Source organism: Pogonomyrmex barbatus, unplaced genomic scaffold (genome assembly GCF_055798465.1).
Source record: "Pogonomyrmex barbatus isolate J1 unplaced genomic scaffold, ASM5579846v1 scaffold3, whole genome shotgun sequence".
Taxonomy (NCBI): domain Eukaryota; kingdom Metazoa; phylum Arthropoda; class Insecta; order Hymenoptera; family Formicidae; genus Pogonomyrmex; species Pogonomyrmex barbatus.
The window spans coordinates 6,007,150-6,020,223 of NW_028297127.1; the positions used below are offsets into that span (position 1 = coordinate 6,007,150).

General features: G+C 37.0%; 1 protein-coding gene and 1 long non-coding RNA gene across 7 annotated transcripts in view; one reads left to right on the plus strand and one right to left on the minus strand.

The window, feature by feature from the left end:
• wake (ankyrin repeat and fibronectin type III domain containing protein wide awake) overlaps positions 1-12,248 on the minus strand; it is an 83,812-nt gene extending 71,564 nt beyond the window's left edge. For 2 of the 3 annotated variants that reach the window (XM_089079941.1, XM_089079940.1), the window contains exons 1-2: positions 11,992-12,248; positions 319-455 (exon numbers count right to left, since the gene is read on the minus strand). In XM_089079941.1, coding sequence (XP_088936067.1) covers positions 319-455; positions 11,992-11,994 — 140 coding nt within the window. In that variant the 5' untranslated portion in view covers positions 11,995-12,248. The remainder of the gene's footprint in view (positions 1-318; positions 456-11,991) is intronic. The other variant, XM_011642095.2, reaches the window with a different exon arrangement.
• Positions 1-13,074, plus strand: part of LOC148935965 (uncharacterized) — a 154,546-nt gene that overhangs the window by 113,943 nt on the left and 27,529 nt on the right. The window lies entirely within an intron of this gene.

A 13,074-nucleotide genomic window follows, 5' to 3' on the forward strand; every position in this document is an offset into this window, starting at 1 on the left:
AATCTTTTTTTTTTGCGTAGTAAATGGCGCGTCGCATTAAAAGCGCTTAAGAGGTTCTTCGACGTGAATGCGATATATCGAATCAAAAAAATAAGATATTAATGAGCAAAAGTGCTACGCGAAGTAAATAAGCAGTTTTGTATCGCCTTTTGGGCGTCTGCTTCGTTTTGATATCCATCATCACAAATCGGCCTGTTGAGACAAGCGTCTAGCCCGAAGACAATTTTTTTCCTGGGGGGTACATTCATTTCTCCACTTCGACGTCGTTTCTTCTTTTCTCTCTTTCTCGCCGGCTAAATTAACGAGAAAAGCACTCACCTCTTCTCCTTTCGCTGCTGCTTCTTTTTCTTGAAAGCTTTCTTCACTCGGAGAAGCAGAAAGGCGGCGCGATCGATGGTCAGGCCTGGTGAAGCCTTGTCGCCGCTCGACATCCTGCGTCCTAATCTCCCCAACACCTGCAAGTGCAATCAAAGATATAACCAGTGCAATCAAAGAGATAACCTTTTATCTGCTATTCATAGCAAATCTTTTTTTCCGAAATGTATTATTCGAGTCCATAAATTGTTTTGAATTATAAACAACGGAATGTAAAACGGAATGTCCGGACGGATTCGTTCGAGCGAAAAATCTCTGATCGGAGATGCATAAGCCAATACTATTTGCCATCAGATGCCGAATATCGGTCATAACGTATGTGCATGATATATGCATCGCTTATGGGTAAACTTGCGGATCGATTATTGGTCCTGTATCTCAATCACCGAACATTTCCCGGTTGCAATTATTTGGTTGCTGTTACGGGCTACCAGCTTCTATACTTCAGTAATCCATCTATTTGCTCGCGCTAATACGCTTCGCCGCACGTGCCTAATTCAATTAGAGCCCGACACGCCGGATTCTTCGCGTTTCGCCTCGTTAAGTCAAATTGCAATTGCGATTCTTCCGAATATAATATAAATTGAAGCTACATATTAAAAGTGTATATTTATATTTATCTTCAATATATAGCTTCAATTTAGATTATATTATTCGGAAGAATTGTAATTGCGATTGGACTTAACGAAGCGAAACTCGAAGAATACAAATATATATCTTCAGCGGAAAGTTAACGTTTTCGAGAAGAACATGTCATTATCGGTAAAAAGACTGTTTGCCGAGTGTATTAAGGTAATGTAAATTGTTGTAAGTCTTCAATTCTGCGCGAGCCGGTGCGATTCTTTCGCGTGAATGAATTCTAATGAACGGAAGAGCGTCTCACACACAGCTTGTTACCGCTTGTTACTAACACAATTTACACATCCTTAGTATTAAGGTAAGTAAATTTTTCGCAATAAGGTCGAACCCATTATAAGCTCGTTCTTGCCGTCGAAAGGATTAAATTCCATTACGGAATCCGTTGCTATTTATCGATCTCTCGTCGGAGAGATCAAAGTGGATTGGTCAGGTAACACGTAACAAGCTCCGATGTTCAAAGCGAAAGCTGCCTTTATATTAAAACACATAATCGGACTAAAATTACCCGGAATTTGCATTTAGTTGGAAATTATAAAACGCGGGCAGTGCGTTATTGATTGCCTGTGAAATTGATATTAACATACTGAGTTAACGTTTCTTTTTTTTTTTTCTTTTTTTTTTTTTTTAATCTCGCGTGTGACACAACTTGTCGTCGACCGTGTCGAGAGGCCACGGCATTTAATTAAAACAAATAATTTATTTTCTCGTAGCTGCAATCGAATCTTTCCTCGCCTTGCGTTTCCAGACAAGCGTCGTAAGGAAGCACAAAACGGGTTGTTTCGACGTCAACAAGCAACGCTATTTGCGCCGATTGCTGACATACGAGGAGAGGCAGTCCTCTTTCATCTTTTTACCGTAAGACAGCACGAACAAAGGCACTAATGTTTTCTTGGGAAACATGTTGGTCAGAAGTAGTCTGGCCACCTTCACTTTAACTCCTATTTATCCGTTCGAAGAATTTCTAATATTAGCTCTCGTATCAGTGTTACATTGCGGCGTATTGACGTAACGTTTCGCGCGACGCGAATTAATTTCAGCTTGCAGCTCATTGTCCAATTATCGTAAATATTTTAAGCACACCCTTAACACTTCTGCCAGCGTTTACATGTGATTTCGGGCCGATAAATTTGAAGTAGGGCTGAAATAAATCGGACTGTATGCTCGATACTATTGAAGATATAGCGCGCAGACAATGATTGATGCTGCAACTTCTAACCCCTTGGCTTTTTTGAGAATCGAGGTCAGGACGTTCCGTTCTGATATACCTCCAGTGTTTTATAGCGGCATAATTTATTATGTGCGTTTCATAGATCGATTCCGCGATCATGTCACGTAACGGGTAAATATTGTAGAACGTCGATACATTGCAATCTCGGTTATCGCAGTGAGGCGATTTGAATGCAGATTGCGAGCCGAGGCGAGCTTTGTGCAAATTATTCTCCGCATTGTGTAAAACTTTTATTGTACTTCAACACGAGTGGACACAGAGCTAAATGCGCGAAGATGATTTTTTTAACGTATTTTTCGCGTTGATGTATATTTAACGAGGGCGTGGTTGTTGTGCCCGCGAGTGCAGTCGCTATTTATAGACACAATGAGTTAAACGAACTTTACTTCTCTTTCTAATCAGGATAACACGCCAATCTCCTGCCGTTGATGACTCATCATGACAATGCAACTGCGATGTATTTCATTCCGACGAAAGGAAAATGCACCGTAAAATTTTGCTATTTAAAACGATCGATGTATCATCGAGCGGCTTTCTCGATTTGTTTGTTCCAAATGGAGAGAACGCCTTTGTTCGTTGCCTTCGCCATTCGAAATTTTCGATCGATCTTTTGAGAATTATACACACTTTGGAATACCTCTTATTGTTCGCATGGTCTCTATCGATATTCATTGTCGTATTCGAGAGCGTAACAATGCCGAAACGGAACGTGAGAATGGAAATATATTAGGAACGTAATCCTCTTTCGCCGATTATGTAATCCGTTTTCCCGAACTTACATAAATTGCAAAATAAATTTCGTCACTAATTACGTACAAAAGTTTCGTCGATTAAACTTCTAGTCTCGTAAGAAACGCAGCACAAATAACGAGAATTCTCTCGGAATTAAAGGGAAAGTTGGGCAATAAATGGAGGTCTTAAGGTTGATACAATTACGCGCGACAGTCTTTCAGATAAGTTTCATTGAACATTTTCCCCTGTCTTAATGTCATTAATCAGATTACAATCCCTTTTTCTATTACATCCCTCGAAAGATAATAAAACGCGATCATATAAAATCCTACCTCGTGCCGATCAGACATATATTATTATTATTATTAATTCCTTTAACGTCGATGAAAGGTCGTAATTGCACTTGCGGCAATTTTTCATTTATGTGTAGCGTTTAAAGAATTTACTTCCATGATGTCGTGCGCTTCGTTAGTCCGGAAGATCATTAACGTCAAGCGCAGATGGGTATCGCAACATCTCGAAACGAAGCCAATCAGCGTTCAATTTCGACGACGATTGACCTTGCGATCAGCAACTTTCAGCCCGCCTGGCTTGCCGACGTCACTCGATTTTCCAACCCCCGTCGACGAGCCTTCCCCGTCCCCCTCCGTCTCGCTGGCGAGACTCGTAAAATGGGAAATATTGTCTGGTGCCGGTTTCGCGATGCCGAACAATTATTTGCGTCGAAAATATTACCTCCCTGTTTGCCCGCCTCTGTCATTGCTGTCAGCGTGATCGAGCGATCTCGGAAAATATGATATACTACTTACGCGAATCGATTCATTTCATGATTCGCCCGACGATGCAGAAGGATGCAAAAGGAAAATGTCGCGCATTCAACGAGATTAATAAGATATCTTAATAAGATATCCTCAGGTAGATAAATAATACGATAGCAAGTCTTATCAAACTCGAGGTATACTGATTACGAACTTGAATCAAGGAATTAACTTCGATCCTATGATTGTTAGCCGTTGGCAATGCTTAAGGATAGTCTCTCTCTCCTCTCTCTCTCTCTCTCTCTCTCTCTCTCTCTCTCTCTCTCTCTCTCTCCCCCCCCCTCTCTCTCTCTATCTATCTATCTATCTATCTATCTATGTATCTATTTATCTATCTATCTATCTACCTATCTATCTATCTATCTATGTATTATTAGACTGATATAGAGAAGAAAGAGAGAGAGAGAGAGAGAGAGAGAGGGGGAGAGGAGGGCGAAGAACAGAATACGATTGTTACTAAACTGTTTTAAACCTCACCTCATCGCTATGGAGAAAGTTTCCTGCAATTTGCCACAGTTTCAATGAAGTTTCAATCACGAGGCCGTGGCTTTGAATGCTTCTTAATGACGAATACGATGTTTATTGACTCGACATTCGCGAAACTCGCATTTAATTCGAAACGGAAACATTTCTGAATTAATTTTAAGAAAAGACATCAGCAAAGCAAACCCACATTTTTATGAAACGTTCATCGTACTATTACGTGGCACTTTCGTAATTAACGTTAATTATATCGTTTCATTATGTGGCTGCGTTTACTTCCGCAAAACGCGTTACGATATTTAATAAGGATGTAAAAAATCTTTTACTGTCAAATGACGCGTGCACATTGCGCTGACATATTCCGTCGGCGAATCAAACGCGCCGTGGAATGCGTTCCTTTCGCAAACATCGTGAAATTTTATGAGTGCAATTTCACTACAAAGTTGCATTTAAAATTAAATGTATACGCACGTACATATATATATATATATATATATATATTTGCTCTGAAAACGCGCGGCTCTTTTCACGAAGGAAAATACGCGTTCCCCTTTTCGTCTTCTTTCTTTCTTTCTCTCCAGCTCCCGTAAATCCCAGTAACGGGAAGGATTTCGCATTGCCGCACTGTTTTATGAGCGCGTTAAAAGCAGCGAGAAAAATGTTGCGAATCGGCCGCTCGCGCGCGCGTGTTTCTCGCTCGTGAACTCTTGCGCCGGCTTTCCGGTATGAAAATGCAATTCCTGTACTTTCTGGAAGGCGGAAGGAACCCGGCGGAATGCGCGTAGGGCTCCGGATAATGATGCAGCTACGTGGCACAATTTCATGAAAATGCATGCCGCACGCAGCGCGGATACCGCGCGTGCAATGCGATCGTGTGCGGTCAAGAGTATGATCGGGGATTGTATCCCGCCGAGAGCCAGACTGCAATCGAAATGGGGCAAGAATGTTAAAGCCGTTCGATGAATTCAACGACACGACTGACAACTATTTTAATTGCTTTTGCCTAAATATACGTGTGTGATACACATCGTAATGTATCATAATTTAGACCTCAAAGGAATTCAACGCGAATCATTTCTGTTGCGTATGAGCTACATAGTTCACATATTCATAAATTTTGATGATTTTACATCTTTTAATAGTCTATTTCTGTCTATTGTTAATTTCAAATATTCTACATTAATTAAACTGTCATTAATACTAATAATGACAGTTTAATTAACATGATACATTTACTTATGATACATTTATTCAAAAGCAATGACGTGTAGATATTAATTAGAGGACATATGTCAAGGCGAGTATCAACAATAATGCTATTTATAAATGTAAATTACTTAAATTTAGAAACTAATCCCTTAAATAATAACAATAATATCAGTAAACAATAATTATGAAATTTAAATATATGCAAAGAAGGATAAAAAAAAAACACACACACAAATGGTGAAACTGTAACTAGAAAAATGGTAAAGATTAAGAAATGCACAAATTAATGTCAGTTGCATTATATAAATTAAAACATAAAATTCAAGAGAAAAGAAATTTAAATAAATTTTAATGTAATATTTCCAACAAATTTTTCTTGGAATTGTATGCTCCATTTGAAATGAGAATTTTTCTTGACTGAGAAAAGAAAGATTGGTTTCTTATAAAAAAGACATCGGTTTTGCCGATTTAATCACGTCTCCGCATAAAATCCGACATCCAAGATATTACCGATGACATGCGAGACGGCTTCGGAAGACTTTTGTCAACATTCATCAGGGCGACAGTTTCTATCCCTGATTTGGTTACCAAGTCAAAAGATATGGATTAAGGGTGAGTGACTGATGCAAACAGAGCCTGATTTACAGGGATTTGCTTGGCTTTTGCGTTGGCGAAAGATTCCTATGGATTCCTCGTCGTGGCATTTGATACGTAAACAACTGCATAATGAAGCAGTGCAAAGGATTTTAAAGAATCATTATTCACTGAAATCACATATGCAATCGTTAATTATCTGCACGTTTCGTGATAAATATCTGGGAAAAATCTTGTTTAACATTTAATGGCATACGTACAAATAAAAAGGAGCAATTTTAATCATATATACTTTTAATATAAGAAAAAGAAAATATTCGCTTTTCAGTATTAATTAGAAACAATTTTATTTTAAACAATTTTATTTTTAAAATTTTATTTTATTTTACTTTATTTTATCTATGAATTATATGACAATTCAAAATTTATCTCAATTCATGATAATTCAAATTATATCTATGAAAATAAAAAGATTATTAGGTTTGCCAAGTATTGCCAGTATTTCATTCTGTTGTTGAACAATTTTATTTGTTCTTCTAGAAAAAAAAAGACAGTTGATCAGAAGACAAGTAGCAGAAGTTCCCCGCAAGAGGCTTTCACACTTATTTTAACAATAATGAAATTTTTTATTACCTTACAAATATGTATTCGCGACAATCTAATCTTGCATAATGCAATCGTTGACTGTCATTTGTCACGTGTCCGAAAACTATTCTGGAAATGTGACGTACAGTGAAGCACCTAACGACGCATACGGTTGGGTCGTCGAACATTGCGGGCGATGGAAACTATTCAGGGCAACTGTTTCAACAACCGCTGCGAGAAGCTTGGGTAGAAATTAATGGAATCCTTGGCAGGATATAACATGGCGCATAGACATTCAGCGTGTTACATATCGGTAACATGCTTGCAAGATGGAGAAGCATTCCTTCCAAACTGAATTTTGATTACTAATGCTTGCATTGAAGAAATTATCAAAGGCTCTTCATCAAGTTTATACTCTATATAAAATGCCACTCTTCTTTGAAAAATATTAAAAATAATTTTTCTACAGTTAAAAAAAAATCACTTTTTACCAACTTGCTTCAATTAATAATTGAAATAATTATTATCAACTATTTAATTAACAATGATTTATTCTAGTATATAATCGTTTACATAGCAATCACTCTTTCCCGTAATATCAATATTTTTCATTACTCATATATTATATATTATATTTTAATTAATAAAACACATCAATAATTTTATAAATTATTGATAAATAATTTACAAGTAATTTAAAAGTATATAATCATAATAATATTCATAATATTCGTAATATTCATAAATAACTTTATAAATTATTAATATTTCATAATTAATAAATTTCATTAATAATTTTAATTTTTAATTAAATACATTAATATTCTTAATTAAGTGATTAGTGTCTTCATATCCCTTCATTACGTAACTTCGAGAAAAGAGACGTTGATTCGTCATTCGCTATTTGTAGTAACAAATCCGATTAGGTCCACGTAACAATGTAACACGTAACACGTAACATGTTAACGTAACGTTACGTAACGTCCACGTAACACATTAACAACATGAATAATTCAATGGGATTTTATATTATTTATTTAATTCAGTTATCAGACCGAAGTTATTATACGCATAAGGGTATTAAATTTGCTTTTCGACACTCGTAATATATATATATATATATATATATATATATATAGAGCACAGTTAAGTCGTTTAATCGGCCGGCTTTCTAAAAACTATCTCTAATGTGAATAACTCAGTTTGTTATTCATATAATTCATAGCGATAAAACTCAACGCGATATAGTAGATAAGCTGCTGCGTTTATGCCAGTCCTACTTTTATTATTAGCGAATCAGTTTTCAAATGCATACTTAAACTTACTTTTGCTCAACTCTTTATTTAACGTTGCTTTCAGATAATGTTTTTTTTTTCCTTCTCACTTACTCCGCTTTTGCCATTATATCTGCATTCTCTCGCAAGTAATATTGTATTACACACGGCATATTCTCACCGCAGTTCGTCTTTTTTCCAGCTTAAAAAAATGCGTAGAAATTTCGTGCGCAGAAAACGCGAAAAATATTTTCTAAATATTTGTAATTACATCAAAAATTATATTTTTAATGTGTAAAAAGAACTGTGTATGAACTGTGTATAAAGAATTTACAACTTTCTCCGCGGAAAATAATTAAATCATTAACACTTCTACATTGCACTTTTTCTAGTCTTCTTGCTTAAGAATTCTACAATTAATGGTGCAAAATCTACATTTCATTAATCACTCGGTTGATCGCACAGTTAATCTATGACCGGTTAGTTAAATTATTCACTCCAAAGATAATTTATCTTCGAACGTAATTACGCGATTTGCAATCTCCAAGTACAAATCCGATTGATTTTAAATATTTAATGTTTTTCACAACTTCCGCGAAAACGTAGTATCATTTAAATTCTCTCATTATTTCATAGTTTTTAATTGGCGAATGGACTCATTTATTATCAATTTATTAGCGTATCAGTTGACAGATGTATCAAAACAGATTATATTGAAGTGATGGATGACATCACGAAATCGATTATTCTAACGTATAATGTCATGATAAAAAATGGGCTTGTGTGTGGTCACGAAACAATGGAAATAAAAATAGAATAATATTACAATATACATGAAACACCTTGCACGCATTTGCAAGCCGCAATTCAGATTTGCGTAAAACTGAGAATTGCTATAAAAATTAAGTCGTCCGTGAACCCGATTGAATTTTGCATGAAAACGATGGGGGGAATATAAATAACGAGGGGAGAAAAAAAAGGAATCGCCAGATAGTGCCCGATAAAGGTAACGAATGAAGCTGCGATAAACGAATCGAGAAACTTGGTGAGAAACAAAGAGAGAAACTAGAAAGCTCGAAAGCCCTCGACATAATCTTGATTCACGTCTGCTAGCGCTAGTATTCGAAAGATCTGGGTCCTCTTTTTTTAACCAAAAACAAACGGCCGGCATGCGTAAAGTCACCGTTGAATTATTCATACAATTTTCACTGATGTTCGGAGGGGTAAAATAGGCAAAACAGGAGTAGAACACAACAAAGCAAACCGAAATTAGAGAACGCGTACGTATCGCAATGCCGTTTCAATGTTTTAAACAAATTCGCTGACGAATGCTAACAAAAATAATGTTGGACCTTCTTGATGGAAAGTCAAGTTCACCTAACACAGAAAATAAAGAATAATTTCACTTATTTCGACGAAAGGTCTGAGTGTTGATGGGATTTTATTAGAGATATTGCTTCCGAAGTGATATCTCATTTTTATTGTAAAATGTAGAGATTGCGGTTAACATGAAAATCCCCGTGAGCTACAGCACGATAAAATGTGTGAGATTGCAGCGGAAATCCTAGACTTTCCCGTGAGTGAATATTGAACTAAGCGCGATTTACACCACCGCGGGAATCGTCGACAATTCGAGACGAAGGAAGAAGAAAAATTGAACGGCATTCATTCTGGATGCGGTTTATATATTCTGAAAGATAATCGTATTACTTATATTGTTTACTCGATGAAATTATTTCCCCCCTAAAAATCATCGGATCGTTACCGGTTTTACTAGCACGTATAATTATTATCGTTTCGCTAATATTTTAATCAAAGTAATTAAATGTCTTGCACAGTTGTCCTTAATACGATTATCCGTAAGCAAGTCGCATAACCATAAATGCTTACATGGTATATTCGTATTATTGATCACTATAATTATAGGCATGATGTCTATAGCACGACGTATGATATGCATGTTATAACTGTCCGATTATACGCTTACACGCAGTGAAGCGTGATGTGAGTATATTCAGTTTATTATAAAGCTCTTGTTTTCAATCTTTTTCCTTTTTTTCATTGCAATAATTCGCACGCACGCGATCGTCAGTTTGTTACCTTTTAAACAGGCCTTTCTTAACAATTATTTCATTAAAAAAAGAGTGTAATTGCTATTTTAATATATGTAAAACTCAAACGACATTCATTTCTACCAACATTTATTAATTTCAATTTCGGTTTAACTTAATTTTTCCTCTTTTCTAATTCTTAGAATTAAAAAGAGACAGAACATAAGGTCGAGATTGAAGTTAATTTAACATTTGTAGAAATGAACATGAGTTTTTAATATAATCTTTTATATGAAAAAAAAAAATTGATATTTTCCTTAATATTAAATTCAACGAAAGACGCGATAAAAGGGACGAAACAAATTGGAAAATTTTATTTCGAAACATTTCATTTTATGCGTTTAGATAGAAATATCAATACGGTATTTATACGGATGCGTAGATACTTGAAGCGATTTATGCAAATACAAACTTTCGCGTAATGCGAAGCAAATCGCGTACGTGAGAAACAGAATAAAAATTCTCGTTCAAAGTAAGGGCAGAGGAGAATCCTGCACGAACCTATCCAAAAGTTCGATCAGCATCAATTGACTACAGGCAAGCTTCCTCCTCAGCTTCCCGAAGATGTAATCTATTACATCTTATCTATAACAGTCCGATATTTTCCCTGGAATATCGACAATTTACTTGTCTTCTTTCTCTTTCTTTCTAATAATATATATAACACTTTCCAATAACTTTAGATTATTGTCCCGGTGAGAAATATCGAGGTATCATTTTTCTTTCTCCACGACAACTATTCGACGGCGAACGATCGAGTTTTCGAGCATCTGGAGAACGAGAGGACCTCGTTCGGATATCGCGCGAAGATTGCACACTACGGCAATCTGTGTCGCAAGTACGAGAATGAGCTTTCTTCTTTAGCGATCAAATAATCGCAAGAGGCTCATCTCATCTTTCCCCATCCGCATCCACCTGGAAGCTGCGCCCGGCGCCTTCACCTTCTTTACCCTGCATCGCGATCACTCGCAATTCCCATTGAACTTTCACAGCACAGTATTCCATTACATATAAAAACAAATATCTTCCTAGGTCACTTGAATAATCCAGGCATTGCCACTCTCGCACACGTTGTTTACATTATCTACCCTCCATCCGTATCACCGCAAAGGAAATTGCCTTCATTCCCCGTTGAATTTTTATGGACTCTTAATAATATATATACATACACACACACACACATGTATGTGTGTGTGTGTGTGTGTGTGTGTGTGTGTGTGTGTGTGTGTGTGTGTGTGTGTGTGTGTGTGTATATTATTATTATATGTGTATATATATATATATATATATATATATATATAGACGCGCATAGTCAAAGATTTCTATTTTGTTACTCAAATGGCGAGAATCTTTTATCTTCGTCTCCCAATGTGATCACATTTATTTTTATTTCCCCCCCATTTATTTTTCGAGATATGCCCCTATCGGGAAAAGGTGAATCCACCGTAAAAAACAAGAATCTTTTTTTAATCATTCAAATAAGAATAAATTTATAGTGTATTCCGTTATATCCCACATTTGTCTTCATTTACACGTTTTCGAAAAATATCTTCGTCTCATTAAATTTCCATTAAATTCCCAAAATTTCACATGTATAAAAATGTATTTTTATTAAATTTCGCATGTTCCGATTATGCAAAAATATCTTCAAGCTATCTTTCACCCTTACTTCCGCATCTAAGCAAAGAGAATAAAATTTTCTTTTACTTCTACAGTAAATTCTTAAGAAAATTCGATACGTAGAATAACAAACGATTTTCCTTGTTACTCGAACAAGGATCATCCGATCGTCAGAGATTTATCCCTCCCAGCTCCGAGATCCTCGCGTGCGAGCGCCCGAATGAGCGTCCTCCTCGCCCCCCCCCCCCCCCTCTTCAACCCCTTCGCTTATTCTATTCGCAAGATATCGCGGATATTCCCCGTAAATATTTTCGGATACAGACCATCAGTGTCAACCGCGTAAGTAACGTAGGCTGTCACGCATTTCCGCAGCGCGCTTCCCTCGCCGGAAGTCCTGCAATCCGATGGTCACGTGTGAACGAGTTCGCGCGGAAATTTTTACGAGGATCGTCGAATGTTTTTTTTTCCTCCTTTCGCAAAAATCGCAGGACCAATAAGAACCAACTGTCACGGAAGCGAGGCACCGACGCGATACACGCGTCGCGACGTCCGGCCACCAACTGTCGGCTGCGCCTCGACGGGACGTCGACGCGACGCCCGAAGACGTCCGAGGACGACCGACGACGCCCCCGTGTCGGGGTATAACCATCGTCGGGACTCCACTGCAATTTCCTGCGGACACCGCGCTGGAGAGAATTGCATCTGTTAAGCTGCAACTCCGCGGCTCTCTCGATAGAGCTGTCGCCGTTCTGTCATTTATGCGAGGGGTAGAGGGAAAGAAGGTCGGAAGTAGCTCGAGGGATATAACATTTGACCAGCAATGTTTGAGCATCGAAGTCGCTGCAATTTCATTGGACTACGACTTCGGGAAATTCGGACTTGCAGATTACAGTTTTCTTCGTTCTTCGGAAATTCCGTACGAATATATAATTTCAACCTTTCCCTCCGAACAAATATTATAATATAATATGTGATATGTTCGCGCGTGTGTAGATGTAATATGTAATATATTCACTGCATTACGCTTTAGGAGAATTACGTTTTAGAGTTAATGGGAAAACTTTGTAGAGGATTGCACTACCTCCTTTGTACAAGTAGTCATAGTCGACATAGCGCAGACTATGCATGTTTTTCAGTAGTAACGATCAGCGATGAGTCAGACCGCTAAAGCTATTATGAGTGACGTCGATCAAACTCCGATTAATTCAAAACTCAATTAATTTCATCGAGGGAGGGATTTATCTTATATTAAGTAAATACTTGTATTATTTGGTTAACATGAATGAAATTATAAATGTCCCATCGCTTAAAATACGCAGAAGGATTGGATTAGTCATAGTTGTATTATTAGAAATTTTGCTACTCTATTAAATTAATTCAATTGAATTAATTATCTATTAAGTTAA